At 53.1% G+C, this 20907-nt stretch overlaps 1 protein-coding gene across 1 annotated transcript; it reads left to right on the top strand.

Moving 5' to 3' along the window:
• Window positions 1-3690: 3690 nt before the first annotated feature.
• Window positions 3691-20271, top strand: LOC134988304 (dentin sialophosphoprotein-like). The gene is made up of 2 exons (XM_063950533.1): window positions 3691-3758; window positions 14736-20271. The coding sequence occupies exons 1-2, from the start codon at window positions 3691-3693 to the stop codon at window positions 20269-20271; spliced, it is 5604 nt and encodes a 1867-aa protein (XP_063806603.1).
• The last annotated feature ends 636 nt before the right edge of the window (window positions 20272-20907 follow it).

Genomic DNA, 20907 nt, shown 5'->3' with positions numbered 1-20907 from the left:
GGGATGGGGTGACAGTGACTGCGTCGGGATGGGGTGACTGTGACGGGATGGGGTGTCAGTGACGGGATGGGGTGACTGTGACTGCGTCGGGATGGGGTGACTGTGACGGGATGGGGTGGCAGTGACGGGATGGGGTGTCAGTGACGGGATGGGGTGACTGTGACTGCGTCGGGATGGGGTGACTGTGACTGCGTCGGGATGGGGTGACAGTGACTGCATCGGTATGGGGTGGCTGTGATGGGATGGGGTGACAGTGACGGGATGAGGTGACAGTGACGGGATGGGGTGGCAGTGACGGGATGGGGTGACTGCGACGGGATGGGGTGACTATGACTGCGTCGGGATGGAGTGGCTGCGCGGGGATGGGGTGATTGTGACGGGATGGGGCGACAGTGAAGGGATGGGGCGACAGTGACGGGAAGGGGTGACTGCATCGGGATGGGGTGACTGTGACGGGATGGGGTGACAGTGACGGGATGGGGTGGCAGTGACTGCGTCGGGATGGGGTGACAGTGACGGGATGGGGTGACTGCATCGGGATGGGGTGACTGTGACGGGATGGGGTGACAGTGACGGGATGGGGTGGCAGTGACTGCGTCGGGATGGGGTGACAGTGACGGGATGGGGTGACAGTGACTGCATCGGGATGGGGTGGCTGTGACGGGATGGGGTGACTATGATGGGATGGGGTGACAGTGACGGGATGGGGTGACAGTGACTGCATCGGGATGGGGTGACTGTGACTGCGTCGGGATGGGGTGTCAGTGACGGGATGGGGTGTCAGTGACGGGATGGGGTGTCAGTGACTGCATCGGGATGGGGTGGCTGTGACTGCGTCGGGATAGGGTGTCCGTGACGGGATGGGGTGTCAGTGACGGGATGGGGTGTCAGTGACTGCATCGGGATGGGGTGGCTGTGACTGCGTCGGGATGGGGTGACTGTGACGGGATGGGGTGACAGTGACTGCGTCGGGATGGGGTGACTGTGACGGGATGGGGTGTCAGTGACGGGATGGGGTGACAGTGACTGCATCGGGATGGGGTGGCTGTGACGGGATGGGGTGGCAGTAACGGGATGGGGTGGCAGCAATGGGATGGGGTGACTGTGACTGCGTCGGGATGGGGTGACTGTGACTGCGTCGGGATGGGGTGACTGTGACTGCGTCGGGATGGGGTGACTGTGACTGCGTCGGGATGGGGTGACTGTGACTGCGTCGGGATGGGGTGACAGTGACTGCATCGGTATGGGGTGGCTGTGATGGGATGGGTTGACTGCGTCGGGATGGGGTGACTGTGATGGGATGGGGTGACTGTGATGGGATGGGGTGACAGTGACGGGATGGGGTGACAGTGACGGGATGGGGTGGCAGTGACGGGATGGGGTGACTGCGACGGGATGGGGTTACTGCGACGGGATGGGGTGACTATGACTGCGTCGGGATGGAGTGGCTGCGCGGGGATGGGGTGATTGTGACGGGATGGGGCGACAGTGAAGGGATGGGGCGACAGTGACGGGAAGGGGTGACAGTGACTGCGTCGGGATGGGGTGTCTGTGACGGGATGGGGTGACAGCGAATGCGTCGGGATGGGGTGGCTGTGACGGGATGGGGTGGCTGTGACGGGATGGCGTGACAGTGACTGCGTCGGGATGGGGTGGCTGTGACTGCGTCGGGATGGGGTGTCAGTGACGGGATGGGGTGACAGTGACTGCATCGGGATGGGGTGGCTGTGACGGGATGGGGTGGCAGTGACGGGATGGGGTGGCAGCGATGGGATGGGGTGACTGTGACTGCGTCGGGATGGGGTGACTGTGACTGCGTCGGGATGGGGTGACTGTGACTGCGTCGGGATGGGTTGACAGTGACTGCGGCGGAATGGGGTGACTGTGACTGCATCGGTATGGGGTGGCTGTGATGGGATGGGGTGACTGTGATGGGATGGGGTGACAGTGACGGGATGGGGTGACAGTGACGGGATGGGGTGACAGTGACGGGAAGGGATGACTATGACTGCGTCGGGATGGAGTGGCTGCGCGGGGATGGGGTGATTGTGACGGGATGGGGCGACAGTGAAGGGATGGGGCGACAGTGACTGCGTCGGGATGGGGTGGCTGTGCCGGGATGGGGTGACAGTGACGGGATGGGGTGGCTGTGACTGTGTCTGGATGGGGTGACTGTGACTGCGTCGGGATGGGGTGACTGTATTGGGATGGGGTGACTGACAGTATTTGGATGGGGTGACTGCATCAGGATGGGGTGACTGCATCGGGATGGGTGACTGTGACTGTATCGGGATAGGGTGGCAGTAACGGGATGGGGTGGCAGCAATGGGATGGGGTGACTGTGACTGCGTCGGGATGGGGTGACTGTGACTGCGTCGGGATGGGGTGACTGTGACTGCGTCGGGATGGGGTGACTGTGACTGCGTCGGGATGGGGTGACAGTGACTGCATCGGTATGGGGTGGCTGTGATGGGATGGGGTGACAGTGACGGGATGAGGTGACAGTGACGGGATGGGGTGGCAGTGACGGGATGGGGTGACTGCGACGGGATGGGGTTACTGCGACGGGATGGGGTGACTATGACTGCGTCGGGATGGAGTGGCTGCGCGGGGATGGGGTGATTGTGACGGGATGGGGCGACAGTGAAGGGATGGGGCGACAGTGACGGGAAGGGGTGACTGCATCGGGATGGGGTGACTGTGACGGGATGGGGTGACAGTGACGGGATGGGGTGGCAGTGACTGCGTCGGGATGGGGTGACAGTGACGGGATGGGGTGACTGCATCGGGATGGGGTGACTGTGACGGGATGGGGTGACAGTGACGGGATGGGGTGGCAGTGACTGCGTCGGGATGGGGTGACAGTGACGGGATGGGGTGACAGTGACTGCATCGGGATGGGGTGGCTGTGACGGGATGGGGTGACTATGATGGGATGGGGTGACAGTGACGGGATGGGGTGACAGTGACTGCATCGGGATGGGGTGACTGTGACTGCGTCGGGATGGGGTGTCAGTGACGGGATGGGGTGTCAGTGACGGGATGGGGTGTCAGTGACTGCATCGGGATGGGGTGGCTGTGACTGCGTCGGGATAGGGTGTCCGTGACGGGATGGGGTGTCAGTGACGGGATGGGGTGTCAGTGACTGCATCGGGATGGGGTGGCTGTGACTGCGTCGGGATGGGGTGACTGTGACGGGATGGGGTGACAGTGACTGCGTCGGGATGGGGTGACTGTGACGGGATGGGGTGTCAGTGACGGGATGGGGTGACAGTGACTGCATCGGGATGGGGTGGCTGTGACGGGATGGGGTGGCAGTAACGGGATGGGGTGGCAGCAATGGGATGGGGTGACTGTGACTGCGTCGGGATGGGGTGACTGTGACTGCGTCGGGATGGGGTGACTGTGACTGCGTCGGGATGGGGTGACTGTGACTGCGTCGGGATGGGGTGACTGTGACTGCGTCGGGATGGGGTGACAGTGACTGCATCGGTATGGGGTGGCTGTGATGGGATGGGTTGACTGCGTCGGGATGGGGTGACTGTGATGGGATGGGGTGACTGTGATGGGATGGGGTGACAGTGACGGGATGGGGTGACAGTGACGGGATGGGGTGGCAGTGACGGGATGGGGTGACTGCGACGGGATGGGGTTACTGCGACGGGATGGGGTGACTATGACTGCGTCGGGATGGAGTGGCTGCGCGGGGATGGGGTGATTGTGACGGGATGGGGCGACAGTGAAGGGATGGGGCGACAGTGACGGGAAGGGGTGACAGTGACTGCGTCGGGATGGGGTGTCTGTGACGGGATGGGGTGACAGTGACTGCATCGGGATGGGGTGGCTGTGACGGGATGGGGTGGCAGTGACGGGATGGGGTGGCAGCGATGGGATGGGGTGACTGTGACTGCGTCGGGATGGGGTGACTGTGACTGCGTCGGGATGGGGTGACTGTGACTGCGTCGGGATGGGTTGACAGTGACTGCGGCGGAATGGGGTGACTGTGACTGCATCGGTATGGGGTGGCTGTGATGGGATGGGGTGACTGTGATGGGATGGGGTGACAGTGACGGGATGGGGTGACAGTGACGGGATGGGGTGACAGTGACGGGAAGGGATGACTATGACTGCGTCGGGATGGAGTGGCTGCGCGGGGATGGGGTGATTGTGACGGGATGGGGCGACAGTGAAGGGATGGGGCGACAGTGACTGCGTCGGGATGGGGTGGCTGTGACGGGATGGGGTGACAGTGACTGCGTCGGGATGGGGTGACTGTGACGGGATGGGGTGACTGCGTCGGGATGGGGTGACTGCGTCGGGATGGGGTGACTGCGTCGGGATGGGGTGGCTGCGTCGGGATGGGGTTGTTGTGACGGGATGGGGTGACTGTGATGGGATGGGGTGGCTGTGACTGCGTCGGGATGGGGTGGCTGTGACGGGATGGGGTGACTGTGATGGGATGGGGTGGCTGTGACAGGATGGGGTGGCTGTGACAGGATGGGGTGGCTGTGACTGCGTTGGGATTGGGTGGCTGTGCCGGGATGGGGTGACAGTGACGGGATGGGGTGGCTGTGACTGTGTCTGGATGGGGTGACTGTGACTGCGTCGGGATGGGGTGACTGTATTGGGATGGGGTGACTGACAGTATTTGGATGGGGTGACTGCATCAGGATGGGGTGACTGCATCGGGATGGGTGACTGTGACTGTATCGGGATAGGGTGGCAGTGACGGGATGGGGTGGCTGTGACTGCTTTGGGATGGGGTGACTGTATTGGGATGGGGTGGCTGTGACTGCGTCGGGATGGGGTTGTTGTGACGGGATGGGGTGACTGTGATGGGATGGGGTGGCTGTGACTGCGTCGGGATGGGGTGGCTGTGACGGGATGGGGTGACTGTGATGGGATGGGGTGGCTGTGACAGGATGGGGTGGCTGTGACAGGATGGGGTGGCTGTGACTGCGTTGGGATTGGGTGGCTGTGCCGGGATGGGGTGACAGTGACGGGATGGGGTGGCTGTGACTGTGTCTGGATGGGGTGACTGTGACTGCGTCGGGATGGGGTGACTGTATTGGGATGGGGTGACTGACAGTATTTGGATGGGGTGACTGCATCAGGATGGGGTGACTGCATCGGGATGGGTGACTGTGACTGTATCGGGATAGGGTGGCAGTGACGGGATGGGGTGGCTGTGACTGCTTTGGGATGGGGTGACTGTATTGGGATGGGGTGGCTGTGACTGCGTTGGGATGGGGTGAATGCCTCGGGATGGGGTGACTGTGTCGGGATGGGGTGTCAGTGACGGGATGGGGTGGCAGTGACGGGATGGGGTGGCAGTGATGGGATGGGGTGACTGTGACGGGATGGGGTGTCAGTGACGGTATGCGGTAACTGCGTCGGGATGGGGTGACTATGACTGCGTCGGGATGGGGTGGCTGTGACGGGATGGGGTGACTGTGACAGGATGGGGTGACTGCGTCGGGATGCGGTGGCAGTGACTGCATCAGGATGGGGTGGCAGTGACTGCATCAGGATGGGGTGGCTGTGACGGGATGGGGTGACTGTGATGGGATGGGGTGGCTGTGACGGGATGGGGTGGCTGTGACTGCGTTGGGATGGGGTGGCTGTGCCGGGATGGGGTGACAGTGACGGGATGGGGTGGCTGTGACGGCGTCGGGATGTGGTGACTGCGTCGGGATGGGGTGACTGCATCGAGATGGGGTGGCTGTGACTGCGTCGGGATGGGGTGACTGTGACAGTATTGGGATGGGGTGACTGTGACTGTATCAGGATAGGGTGACTGTATTGGGATGGGGTGGCTGTGACTGCGTTGGGATGGGGTGAATGCGTCGGGATGGGGTGAATGCCTCGGGATGGGGTGACTGTGTCAGGATGGGGTGGCAGTGACGGGATGGGGTGTCAGTGACGAGATGGGGTGGCAGTGACGGGATGGGGTGACTGTGTCGGGATGGGGTGTCAGTGACGGGATGCGGTAACTGCGTCGGGATGGGGTGACTATGACTGCGTCGGGATGGGGTGGCTGCACCGGGATGGGGTGACAGTGACGGGATGGGGTGACAGTGACGGGATGGGGTGACAGTGACTGCGTCGGGATGGGGTGGCTGTGATGGGATGGGGTGACTGTGACAGGATGGGGTGACTGCGTCGGGATGGGGTGGCAGTGACTGCATCGGAATGGGGTGGCTGTGACGGGATGGGGTGACTGTGATGGGATGGGGTGGCTGTGACGGGATGGGGTGGCTGTGACTGCGTTGGGATGGGGTGGCTGTGCCGGGATGGGGTGACAGTGACGGCGTCGGGATGTGGTGACTGCGTCGGGATGGGGTGACTGCGTCGAGATGGGGTGGCAGTGACGGGATGGGGTGGCAGTGACGGGATGGGGTGGCAGTGACGGGATGGGGTGACTGTGTCGGGATGGGGTGTCAGTGACGGGATGCGGTAACTGCGTCGGGATGGGGTGACTATGACTGCGTCGGGATGGGGTGGCTGCACCGGGATGGGGTGACAGTGACGGGATGGGGTGACAGTGACGGGATGGGGTGACAGTGACTGCGTCGGGATGGGGTGGCTGTGATGGGATGGGGTGACTGTGACAGGATGGGGTGACTGCGTCGGGATGGGGTGGCAGTGACTACATCGGGATGGGGTGGCTGTGACGGGATGGGGTGACTGTGATGGGATGGGGTGGCTGTGCCGGGATGGGGTGACAGTGACGGCGTCGGGATGTGGTGACTGCGTCGGGATGGGGTGACTGCGTCGAGATGGGGTGGCTGTGACTGCGTCGGGATGGGGTGGCTGTATCTTGATGGGGTGACTGTGACTGCGTCGGGATGGGGTGACTGTGACTGCGTCGGTATGGGGTGGCTGCATCGGGATGGCGTGACTGTGACTGAGTCGAGATGGGGTGACTGTGACTGCGTCGGGATGGGGTGACAGTGACTGCGTCGGGATGGGGTGGCTGTGATGGGATGGGGTGACTGCGTCGGGATGGGGTGACTGTGTCGGGATGGGGTGGCTGAGCCGGGATGGGGTGGCTGTGACGGGATGGGATGGCTGTGACGGGATGGGGTGGCTGTGACGGGATGGGGTGGCTGTGTTGGGATGGGGTGGCTGTGACGGGATGGGGTGGCTGTGACGGGATGGGGTGACTGTGTCGGGATGGGGTGACTGTGTCGGGATGGGGTGACTGTGATGGGATGGGGTGACTGTGACATGATGGGGTGGCTGTGACTGCGTCGGGATGGGGTGACTGCGTCGGGGTGGGGTGACAGTGACGGGATGGGGTGACTGCGTCGGAATGGGGTGACAGTGACGGGATGGGGTGGCAGTGACGGGATGGGGTAACTGTGACGGGATGGGGTGAAAGTGACTGCGTCGGGATGGGGTGGCTGTGACTGCATCGGGATGGGGTGGCTGTGACGGGATGGGGTGGCAGTGACTGTGATGGGGTGGCAGTGACGAGATGGGGTGACTGCGTCGGGATGGGGTGACTGTGACTGTGTCGGGATGGGGTGGCAGTGTCGGGATGGGGTGACAGTGACTGCATCGGAATGGGGTGGCAGTGACGGGATGGGGTGACAGTGACGGGATGGGGTGACAGTGACTGCGTTGGGATGGGGTGGCTGTGATGGGATGGGGTGGCTGTGACTGCGTCGGGATGGGGTGGCTGTGATGGGCTGGGGTGACTGCGTCGGAATGGGGTGACTGTGACTGCATCGGTATAGGGTGGCTGTGACGGGATGGGGTGACTGCGTCAGGATGGGGTGACTATGACTGCGTCAGGATGGGGTGGCTGTGACGGGATGGGGTGACAGTGACGGGATGGGGTTTCAGTGACGGGATGGGGTGGCAGTGACGGGATGGGGTGACAGTGATGGGATGTGGTGACAGTGACTGCGTCGGGATGGGGTGACAGTGACTGCGTCGGGATGGGGTGGCTGTGATGGGATGGGGTGACTGCGTCGGGATGGGGTGACTGTGACTGCGTCGGGATGGAGTGGCTGAGCCGGGATGGGGTGACTGTGACGGGATGGGGTGACTGTGACGGGATGGGGTGGCTGTGACGGGATGGGGTGACTGTGTCGGGATGGGGTGGCTGTGACGGGATGGGGTGACTGTGATGGGATGGGGTGGCTGTGACGGTATGAGGTGACTGTGATGGGATGGGGTGACTGTGACGGGGTGGGGTGGCTGTGACTGCGTCGGGATGGGGTGACTGCGGAGGGATGGGGTGACAGTGACGGGATGGGGTGGCAGTGACGGGATGGGGTAACTGTGACGGGATGGGGTGAAAGTGACTGCGTCGGGATGGGGTGGCTGTGACTGCATCGGGATGGGGTGGCTGTGACGGGATGGGATGGCAGTGACTGTGATGGGGTGGCAGTGACGAGATGGGGTGACTGCGTCGGGATGGGGTGACTGTGACTGTGTCGAGATGGGGTGGCGGTGTCGGGATGGGGTGGCAGTGACGGGATGGGGTGGTGGGATGGGGTGACAGTGACTGCGTCGGAAAGGGGTGGCAGTGACGGGATGGTGTGACAGTGACGGGATGGGGTGACTGTGATGGGATGGGGTGGCTGTGACTGCGTCGGGATGGGGTGGCTGTGATGGGATAGGGTGACTGCGTCGGAATGGGGTGACTGTGACGGGATGGAGTGACTGCGTCGGGATGGTGTGACAATGACTGCGTCGGGATGGGGTGGCTGTGACAGGATGGGGTGGCAGTGACAGGATGGGGTGACAGTGACGGGATGGGGTGGCTGTGACGGTATGGGGTGACTGCGTCGGGATGGGGTGGCTGTGACGGGATGGGGTGGCTGTGACGGGATGGGGTGACTGCGTCGGGATGGGGTGGCTGTGACGGGATGGGGTGGCAGTGACTGCATCGGGATGGGGTGCCTGTGACGGGATGGGGTGACTGTGATGGGATGGGGTGACTGACGGGATGGGGTGGCTGTGACTGCGTGGGGATGGGGTGGCTGTGACGGGATGGGGTGGCTGCGTCGGGATGGGGTGACTGTGACTGTGTCGGGATGGGGTGACTGTGACTGCGTCGGGATGGGGTGGCTGTGACGGGATGGGGAGGCTGTGACGGGATGGGGTGGCTGTGACGGGATGGGGTGGCAGTGACTGCGTCGGGATGCGGTGGCTGTGACGGAATGGGGTGACTGCGTCGGGATGGGGTGACAGTGATGGGATGGGGTGAATGTGACAGGATGGGGTGACAGTGATGGGATGGGGTGGGTGTGACAGGATGGGGTGACAGTGACGGGATGGGGTGACAGTGACGGGATGGGGTGGCTGTGACGGGATGGGGTGGCTGTGACGGGATGGGGTGGCAGTGACGGGATGGGGTTACTGTGACGGGTTGGGGTGACAGTGACGGGATGGGGTGGGTGTGACAGGATGGGGTGACAGTGATGGGATGGGGTGGGTGTGACAGGATGGGGTGACAGTGACGGGATGGGGTGACAGTGACGGGATGGGGTGACAGTGACGGCATTGGGATGGAGGATGTTTATCACTTGTGAAGGTGAGGAACCTCACCTCTGATCACTGTTGTAGCTTGTTACTTGCATCAGTTTTATTCAGTGCTTAATGTGGTCCTAGAGAGGGGGTGGAACTCAACCCAACCCAACCCCCAACCCCACCTCCACCTCCCGGCGCCCATGTAATAAAGGGATTGTGTGCTCCAATTAAAATTATACCGCACAGTAGCACAATCTTATTCACATTACACCACATAGTAGTGTCCCTTACTCATGTTATGACACACATTAGTGCCCCTTATATACAAAGCCCACAGTAGTAACACCCCTAATACACATAATGCCCACAGTAGTAGCACCCCAAATACACATAATGCTCACAGTAGTAGCACCCCTAATACACATAATGCTCACAGTAGTAGCACCCCTTATACACATAATGCTCACAGTAGTAGCACCCCAAATACACATAATGCCCACAGTAGTAACACCCCTAATACACATAATGCCCATAGTAGTAGCACCCCAAATACACGTAATGCCCACAGTAGTAACACCCCTAATACACATAATGCCCACAGTAGTAACACCCCTAATACACATAATGCCCACAGTAGTAACACCCCTAATACACAATGCCCACAGTAGTAACACCCCTAATACACATAATGCCCACAGCAGTAGCACCCCAAATACACATAATGCCCACAGTAGTAACACCCCTAATACACAATGCCCACAGTAGTAACACCCCTAATACACATAATGCTCACAGTAGTAGCACCCCTTATACACATAACGCTCACAGTAGTAGCACCCCTTATACACATAATGCTCACAGTAGTAGCACCCCTAATACACATAATGCCCACAGTAGTAGCACCCCTAATACACATAATGCTCACAGTAGTAGCACCCCTAATACACATAATGCTCACAGTAGTAGCACCCCTTATACACATAATGCTCACAGTAGTAGCACCCCTTATACACATAATGCTCACAGTAGTAGCACCCCTTATACAAATAATGCTCACAGTAGTAGCACCCCTAATACACATAATGCTCACAGTAGTAGCACCCCTAATACACATAATGCTCACAGTAGTAGCACCCCTAATACACATAATGCCCACAGCAGTAGCACCCCAAATACACATAATGCTCACAGTAGTAGCACCCCTAATACACATAATGCTCACAGTAGTAGCACCCCTAATACACATAATGCTCACAGTAGTAGCACCCCTTATACACATAATGCTCACAGTAGTAGCACCCCTTATACACATAATGCTCACAGTAGTAGCACCCCTAATACACATAATGCTCACAGTAGTAACACCCCTAATACACATAATGCCCACAGCAGTAGCACCCCAAATACACATAATGCTCACAGTAGTAGCACCCCTTAAACACATAATGCTCACAGTAGTAGCACCCCTTAAACACATAATGCTCACAGTAGTAGCACCCCTTATACACATAATGCTCACAGTAGTAGCACCCCTTATACACATAATGCTCACAGTAGTAGCACCCCTAATACACATAATGCTCACAGTAGTAGCACCCCTAATACACATAATGCTCACAGTAGTAGCACCCCTTATACACATAATGCTCACAGTAGTAGCACCCCTAATACACATAATGCTCACAGTAGTAGCACCCCTTATACACATAATGCTCACAGTAGTAGCACCCCTTATACACATAATGCTCACAGTAGAAGCACCCCAAATACACATAATGCTCACAGTAGTAGCACCCCTTATACACATAATGCTCACAGTAGTAGCACCCCTTATACACATAATGCCCACAGCAGTAGCACCCCAAATACACATAATGCCCACAGCAGTAGCACCCCAAATACACATAATGCTCACAGTAGTAGCACCCCTAATACACATAATGCTCACAGTAGTAGCACCCCTAATACACATAATGCTCACAGTAGTAGCACCCCTTATACACATAATGCTCACAGTAGTAGCACCCCTTATACACATAATGCTCACAGTAGTAGCACCCCTTATACACATAATGCTCACAGTAGTAGCACCCCTAATACACATAATGCTCACAGTAGTAACACCCCTAATACACATAATGTCCACAGCAGTAGCACCCCAAATACACATAATGCTCACAGTAGTAGCACCCCTTATACACATAATGCTCACAGTAGTAGCACCCCTTATACACATAATGCTCACAGTAGTAGCACCCCTAATACACATAATGCTCACAGTAGTAGCACCCCTTATACACATAATGCTCACAGTAGTAGCACCCCTTATACACATAATGCTCACAGTAGTAGCACCCCTAATACAATGCCCACAGTAGCAGTGCTCCTTATGCAATGTCCACTGTAGTGATAGTACCCCTTATGTAGAGCCCATAGTAGTGGTGCCCCTTAAGCAATGCCACTAGTACTAGTGCCCCTTATATCCCCAGGAGTGATGCCCCTTATGAAGTCCCCCCTATACAATGCCCTCATTATTAGTGCCCCCAATAGCAATGCCCTTAGTGGTAATGCCCCCAGTAGTTATGCCCTCTGTAGTTTAGCGCCCAGTAGTAATGCTCCCCTAGTTATGCCCCCAGTAGTTTAGACCCCAGTAATTATGCCCCCAGTAGTGTAGACCACTGTAGTTTAGCCCCCAGTGGTAATACCCCCAGTAGTTTACCCCCTGTAGTTATGGCCCCAATAGTTATGCCCTTAGTAATTAAGCCCCCAGTGGTAATGCCCCCAATAGTTGTGTCCACAGTAGTTTAGCCTCCTGTAGTTTAGCCCCCCTAGTTATGCCCCCCTAGTTATGTTCCCAGTGGTAATGCCCCCAGTGGTAATGCCCCCAGTGGTAATTCCCCCCAGTGGTTATGCCCCCAGTAATTTAGCCCCAGTGGTAATGCCCCCTGCACTTTAGCCCCCTGTAGTTATGCCCCCAGTTGTTTAGCCACCCTGTAGTTTAGCCCCCAGTGGTAATGCCCCCATAGTTATGCCCCCTGTAGTTTAGCCGCCATAGTTATGCCCCCAATAGTTATGCCCCCAGAAGTTTAGCCCCCTGTAGTTATGCCCTCAGTTGTTTAGTCCCCAGTGGTAATGCCCCCATAGTTATGCCCCCTGTAGTTTAGCCCCTGTAGAAGCGCCGCCGCTTACACACACAAAAAAAAGCTCAATACTCACCAGCCCCGCTCCTGCTTCTGGACCGATGTGCTCCATCTGGTGCCCGCTCCTCGGAACTATGGGAGAGACAGGAGTGAGCTCCTGCCTCCAACTGCCACTGTGGGGAGGGAGCCGGGCACCCGCTGGTAACACAATCTCAGGGAACGCCCAGCATTTCCCTGCATGCCGGGGCTGACAGCGGGTTAGGTAAGCCGTTCCGCCCCGCTCTAGCTCACGTTAACCCCTGGTTTTAATCACTATTTAGTAAGTGCCTTTTCTCTACATTAGCTGTAACACATTATATATAAATTAGATATTTGTTCAGTTCTCCAGAAATCCAAATCCACCGGAATTTTGTGGATCTGAACACAAACAAATCCCAGTCCATATCCTCCGAGGAGATCTAATCCGAATCCGGTTCCAATCATCCCGTGGTGTGGAATTTGGATTTTTAATCCAATTTTCGGGTTTTATATTTCCAAAATTACATGATTTTATAGATTTTTGTTGATGATTATCAATTATTTATCGATCTTAAACCAAACTGAAATCCAAATCCGATCCCAAACACTGGAGGGTGATTGTGCCAAAACCAAAACATGATGAATTAGAAGCAAAACCAAAACACGGAGTAACACGCCCGGCTATAACGTGCAGTAAATGCTGCGTAATGTCTGTCCAATGGTGTCGCATGCTCCTGTACTACTATTGTCCAGCACCGTACAATGGGGGTCATTCCGAGTTGATCGCTAGCTGTCGATGTTCGCAGCGTAGCGATCATTTAAAAAAAATGGCAAAACTGCGCATGCGTATGGGGCGCAATGTGCATGCATGGCGTACATATACAAAGAGCATCGTTGTTTTGCACTGCTTCTAGCGACAATTCCATTCACACAGCCGATTGCAAGGAGAATGACAGAAAGAGGGCGTTTGTGGGTGGCAACTGGCCGTTTTCTGGGAGTGTTTGGGAAAACGCAGGTGTGTCCAAGCGTTTGCAGGGCGGGTGTCTGACGTCAATTCCGGGACCAAAAAGACTGAAGTGATCGCAGCGGCTGAGTAAGTCCGGAGCTACTCAGAAACTGCAAAAAGCTTTTTAGTCCCGCTCGGCTGCACAGGCGATCGCACACTTGCAAAGTGAAAACACACTCCCCCGTGGACGGCGACTATGCGTTTGCACGGCTGCTAAAAGTAGATAGCGAGTGAACAACTCGGACTGAGGGTCAATGTGTTACGGGTTTGGAAGAGAAGAACACTAATAATACAGTATGTCTGGAACCAGTGATGTGCGCCCGTCTCTCCGGCACCATGGGAAGGGGAATGAAGATCAGCTCCATAGACAGAAGTTTCCAGGAGTAGAATTACATCATTTCTCCCATTCAGCGACGCCCGAGGCTCCGGAGAAGAACTAGGCCATACAATCCCTATTGTCTGCAGAACACTAGGAAGCCGGGCCAGGGGAAATACTGTTCCCGGGATGGTGGGGCTGCAGTGCGCCCTGTATGGGGAAACAGGAGTAATACATCCCTTTGTTTTAAGGCAAGAATGGCACATTGCTTCCACACACTCCCAATTACTGCAGGAGGAGAATGACAGCCCCCGGGGGTCGCTGGCTGGGACTATCCCACCCAGGCACTAATTAGCTGTAATGTTCTGCAGAATGCCTGTGCTCTCTACAGGGAGGTCCGGAGATCACTCTGCTTAATGCCCTCCAGCCATCCATCCTGCCCCAGCCATTAACCCTTCCCTCTCTGCTATGGTGAGGTTCTGGGGAAAGAGAACACACACGAGTGTGACCACACAGCTGCCATTGTACTGTCGGTGTTACTGGTGCACACATGTGAGTGCCGGCTGCAGGGATACTGCATGTCTCTGGTGACTATTTACTCATATCTGATTTACAGTGTGATGGCACAAAGGCTAATTGTGTGTAAGAAAAGACACTACACCCAGGTGGTGCGGTGTCCTTTCCCTGCCACCTACAACACTTACTGATCTGTGTCTTATTATTCTTTCCTTGTATTATTGTACAGTAACATCTTACAGTTGTAACTAAGTGACATCAGTAGCAATATAACCAGTGACACAGGTAGTGACATCAGTAGCAATATAACCAGTGACACAGGTAGTGACATCAGTAGCAATATAACCAGTGACACAGATAGTGACATCAGTAGTAATATAACCAGTGACACAGGTAGTGACATCAGTAGCAATATAACCAGTGACACAGGTAGTGACATCAGTAGCAATATAACCAGTGACACAGATAGTGACATCAGTAGCAATATAACCAGAGACACAGGTAGTGACATCAGTAGCAATATAACCAGTGACACAGGTAGTGACATCAGTAGCAATATAACCAGTGACACAGGTAGTGACATCAGTAGCAATATAACCAGTGACATAGGTAGTGACATCAGTAGCAATATAACCAGTGACATCAGTAGCAATATAACCAGTGACACAGGTAGTGACATCAGTAGCAATATAACCAGTGACACAGGTAGTGACATCAGTAGTAATATAACCAGTGACACAGGTAGTGACATCAGTAGCAATATAACCAGTGACACAGATAGTGACATCAGTAGCAATATAACCAGTGACACAGATAGTGACATCAGTAGCAATATAACCAGTGACACAGGTAGTGACATCAGTAGCAATATAACCAGTGACACAGATAGTGACATCAGTAGTAATATAACCAGTGACACAGATAGTGACATCAGTAGCAATATAACCAGTGACACAGGTAGTGACATCAGTAGCAATATAACCAGTGACACAGGTAGTGACATCAGTAGCAATATAACCAGTGACACAGGTAGTGACATCAGTAGCAATATAACCAGTGACACAGGTAGTGACATCAGTAGTAACATCACCAGTAACACAGGTAGTGACATCAGTAGCAATATAACCAGTGACACAGGTAGTGACATCAGTAGCAATATAACCAGTGACACAGGTAGTGACATCAGTAGCAATATAACCAGTGACACAGGTAGTGACATCAGTAGCAATATAACCAGTGACACAGGTAGTGACATCAGTAGCAATATAACCAGTGACACAGATAGTGACATCAGTAGCAATATAACCAGTGACACAGGTAGTGACATCAGTAGTAATATAACCAGTGACACAGGTAGTGACATCAGTAGCAATATAACCAGTGACACAGATAGTGACATCAGTAGCAATATAACCAGTGACACAGATAGTGACATCAGTAGCAATATAACCAGTGACACAGGTAGTGACATCAGTAGCAATATAACCAGTGACACAGGTAGTGACATCAGTAGCAATATAACCAGTGACACAGGTAGTGACATCAGTAGCAATATAACCAGTGACACATGTAGTGACATCAGTAGCAATATAACCAGTGACACAGGTAGTGACATCAGTAGCAATATAACCAGTGACACAGGTAGTGACATCAGTAGTAATATAACCAGTGACACAGGTAGTGACATCAGTAGCAATATAACCAGTGACACAGGTAGTGACATCAGTAGCAATATAACCAGTGACACAGGTAGTGACATCAGTAGCAATATAACCAGTGACACAGGTAGTGACATCAGTAGCAATATAACCAGTGACACAGGTAGTGACATCAGTAGTAATATAACCAGTGACACAGGTAGTGACATCAGTAGCAATATAACCAGTGACACAGGTAGTGACATCAGTAGCAATATAACCAGTGACACAGGTAGTGACATCAGTAGCAATATAACCAGTGACACAGGTAGTGACATCAGTAGTAATATAACCAGTGACACAGGTAGTGACATCAGTAGTAATATAACCAGTGACACAGGTAGTGACATCAGTAGCAATATAACCAGTGACACAGGTAGTGACATCAGTAGCAATATAACCAGAGACACAGGTAGTGACATCAGTAGCAATATAACCAGTGACACAGGTAGTGACATCAGTAGCAATATAACCAGTGACACAGATAGTGACATCAGTAGCAATATAACCAGTGACACAGGTAGTGACATCAGTAGTAATATAACCAGTGACACAGGTAGTGACATCAGTAGCAATATAACCAGTGACACAGATAGTGACATCAGTAGCAATATAACCAGTGACACAGATAGTGACATCAGTAGCAATATAACCAGTGACACAGGTAGTGACATCAGTAGCAATATAACCAGTGACACAGGTAGTGACATCAGTAGCAATATAACCAGTGACACAGGTAGTGACATCAGTAGCAATATAACCAGTGACACAGGTAGTGACATCAGTAGCAATATAACCAGTGACACAGGTAGTGACATCAGTAGCAATATAACCAGTGACACAGGTAGTGACATCAGTAGTAACATCACCAGTAACACAGGTAGTGACATCAGTAGTAACATCACCAGTAACACAGGTAGTGACATCAGTAGCAATATAACCAGTGACACAGGTAGTGACATCAGTAGTAACATCACCAGTAACACAGGTAGTGACATCAGTAGCAATATAACCAGTGACACAGGTAGTGACATCAGTAGCAATATAACCAGTGACACAGGTAGTGACATCAGTAGCAATATAACCAGTGACACAGGTAGTGACATCAGTAGCAATATAACCAGTGACACAGGTAGTGACATCAGTAGCAATATAACCAGTGACACAGGTAGTGACATCAGTAGCAATATAACCAGAGACACAGGTAGTGACATCAGTAGCAATATAACCAGAGACACAGGTAGTGACATCAGTAGCAATATAACCAGTGACACAGGTAGTGACATCAGTAGCAATATAACCAGTGACACGGGTAGTGACATCAGTAGTAATATAACCAGTGACACAGGTAGTGACATCAGTAGCAATATAACCAGTGACACAGGTAGTGACATCAGTAGCAATATAACCAGTGACACAGGTAGTGACATCAGTAGTAATATAACCAGTGACACAGGTAGTGACATCAGTAGTAACATCACCAGTAACACAGGTAGTGACATCAGTAGCAATATAACCAGTGACACAGGTAGTGACATCAGTAGCAATATAACCAGTGACACAGGTAGTGACATCAGTAGCAATATAACCAGTGACACAGGTAGTGACATCAGTAGTAATATAACCAGTGACACAGATAGTGACATCAGTAGCAATATAACCAGTGACACAGGTAGTGACATCAGTAGCAATATAACCAGTGACACAGGTAGTGACATCAGTAGCAATATAACCAGTGACACAGGTAGTGACATCAGTAGCAATATAACCAGTGACACAGGTAGTGACATCAGTAGCAATATAACCAGTGACACAGGTAGTGACATCAGTAGTAATATAACCAGTGACACAGGTAGTGACATCAGTAGCAATATAACCAGTGACACAGGTAGTGACATCAGTAGTAATATAACCAGTGACACAGGTAGTGACATCAGTAGCAATATAACCAGTGACACAGGTAGTGACATCAGTAGTAATATAACCAGTGACACAGGTAGCGACATCAGTAGTAATATAACCAGTGACACAGGTAGTGACATCAGTAGCAATATAACCAGTGACACAGGTAGTGACATCAGTAGCAATATAACCAGTGACACAGGTAGTGACATCAGTAGCAATATAACCAGTGACACAGGTAGTGACATCAGTAGTAATATAACCAGTGACACAGGTAGTGACATCAGTAGCAATATAACCAGTGACACAGGTAGTGACATCAGTAGTAATATAACCAGTGACACAGGTAGTGACATCAGTAGCAATATAACCAGTGACACAGGTAGTGACATCAGTAGTAATATAACCAGTGACACAGGTAGTGACATCAGTAGTAATATAACCAGTGACACAGGTAGTGACATCAGTAGTAATATAACCAGTGACACAGGTAGTGACATCAGTAGCAATATAACCAGTGACACAGGTACTGACATCACCAGTAACATCACCAGTGACACAGGTACTGACATCACCAGTAACATCACCAGTGACACAGGTACTGACATCACCAGTAATATCTCCAGTGACACAGGTACCGACATCACCAGTAACATCACCAGTGACACAGGTACTGACATCACCAGTGACACAGGTACTGACATCAGCAGTAACATCACCAGTGGCACAGGTACTGACATCACCAGTGACACAGGTACTGACATCACCAGTGACACAGGTACTGACATCAGCAGTAACATCACCAGTGACACAGATAGTGACATCACCAGTAACATCACCAGTGACACAGGTACCGACATCACCAGTAACATCACCAGTGACACAGGTAGTGACATCACCAGTAACATCACCAGTGACACAGGTACTGACATCACCAGTGACACAGGTAGTGACATCACCAGTAACATCACCAGTGACACAGGTACTGACATCAGCAGTAACATCACCAGTGACACAGGTACTGACATCACCAGTAACATCACCAGTGACACAGGTAGTGACATCACCAGTAATATCACCAGTGACACAGGTACTGACATCACCAGTAACATCACCAGTGACACAGGTAGTGACATCACCAGTAACATCACCAGTGACACAGGTAGTGACATCACCAGTAATATCTCCAGTGACACAGGTACTGACATCACCAGTAACATCACCAGTGACACAGGTAGTAATATCACCAGTGACACAGGTAGTGACATCACCAGTAATATCACCAGTGACACAGGTAGTGACATCACTAGTAATATCACCAGTGACACAGGTAGTAACATCACCAGTAACATCACCAGTGACATAGGTAGTGACATCACCAGTAATATCACCAGTGACACAGGTAGTAACATCACCAGTAATATCACCAGTGACACAGGTAGTAACATCACCAGTAATATCACCAGTGACACAGGTAGTAACATCACCAGTAACATCACCAGTGACACAGGTAGTGACATCACCAGTAATATCACCAGTGACACAGGTAGTGACATCACCAGTAATATCACCAGTGACACAGGTAGTAACATCACCAGTGACACAGGTAGTGACATCACCAGTAATATCACCAGTGACACAGGTAGTAACATCACCAGTAATATCACCAGTGACACAGGTAGTGACATCACCAGTAATATCACCAGTGACACAGGTACTGACATCACCAGTAACATCACCAGTGACACAGGTACTGACAGCAGTAACATCACCAGTGACACAGGTAGTAACATCACCAGTAACATCACCAGTGACACAGGTAGTGACATCACCAGTAATATCACCAGTGACACAGGTAGTAACATCACCAGTAACATCACCAGTGACATAGGTAGTGACATCACCAGTAATATCACCAGTGACACAGCTAGTAACATCACCAGTAATATCACCAGTGACACAGGTAGTAACATCACCAGTAATATCACCAGTGACACAGGTAGTAACATCACCAGTGACACAGGTAGTAACATCACCAGTAATATCACCAGTGATACAGGTAGTAACATCACCAGTAACATCACCAGTGACACAGGTACTGACATCACCAGTGACATCACTAGTGACATAGGTACTAGTGACATCAGCAGTAACATCACCAGTGATATCACCAGTCATGGCCGTAACTAGGGGGGGCTAGGGGGTCACGTGCCCCGGGTGCTGTACTGTAGAGGGCAGTAGGAAGTCTGTTTCTGGTGCTGTACTGCTCCGGCTGACTCTTGCTTCGGGGAAAAAGCAACAGCTGTCACTAGCTGACAACCTGGTAACCTGCTGTGTCTAGCCGGGTACCGGCTCCAGGCGCTCATGGTGCTTTCTGGTTTCAGCTGCCATGACGTGGGTGTGACATCACCAGCACGTACGGCCACAGAGAAAGGAAGAGAGATCAGAGACGGGAGTCCGTCGGCCGGGAGTGAACCCACGCACACCCCAAAAATAAAAGAAGGTGCGTGCTGGCAGCAGTACTGAGATAAAAGCAGGAGGGGGGGAGTGAATCAGAGTACAGTAGCTGTCACTGCCAATGGGGAATCTGGCGTCCACCTACCCTGCACTGTAAACAAATTCTGATGTTAAAGAAAATGGAAGTGCACATTTATAAAGATGTGTACATTACTATACTAAAAAATTATTAAAAATGTACTATTTTTAATACATGCCTATAAATATATTGGCACTTTCAGTTTTGGAAACCACTATCCCCCATTTTATCCATCTATCTATCTATCTATCTATCTATCTATCTATCGTATATGTGTGTGTGTGTGTATA

This window comes from Pseudophryne corroboree, unplaced genomic scaffold (genome assembly GCF_028390025.1).
Source record: "Pseudophryne corroboree isolate aPseCor3 unplaced genomic scaffold, aPseCor3.hap2 scaffold_1036, whole genome shotgun sequence".
NCBI lineage: Eukaryota > Metazoa > Chordata > Amphibia > Anura > Myobatrachidae > Pseudophryne > Pseudophryne corroboree.
The sequence above is the reverse complement of the archived record's forward strand: the minus strand, read 5'-3'. Positions and strand labels throughout refer to the sequence as shown.

Coding starts and splice junctions, on each gene's coding strand:
- LOC134988304 (XM_063950533.1), top strand. CDS start 3,691: ATGGAGTGGCTGCGCGGGGATGGGGTGATTGTGACGGGATGGGGCGAC. Junction 3,759..14,735: donor AGTGAAGGGATGGGGCGACA/GTGACGGGAAGG, acceptor GTTGTAACTAAG/TGACATCAGTAGCAATATAA.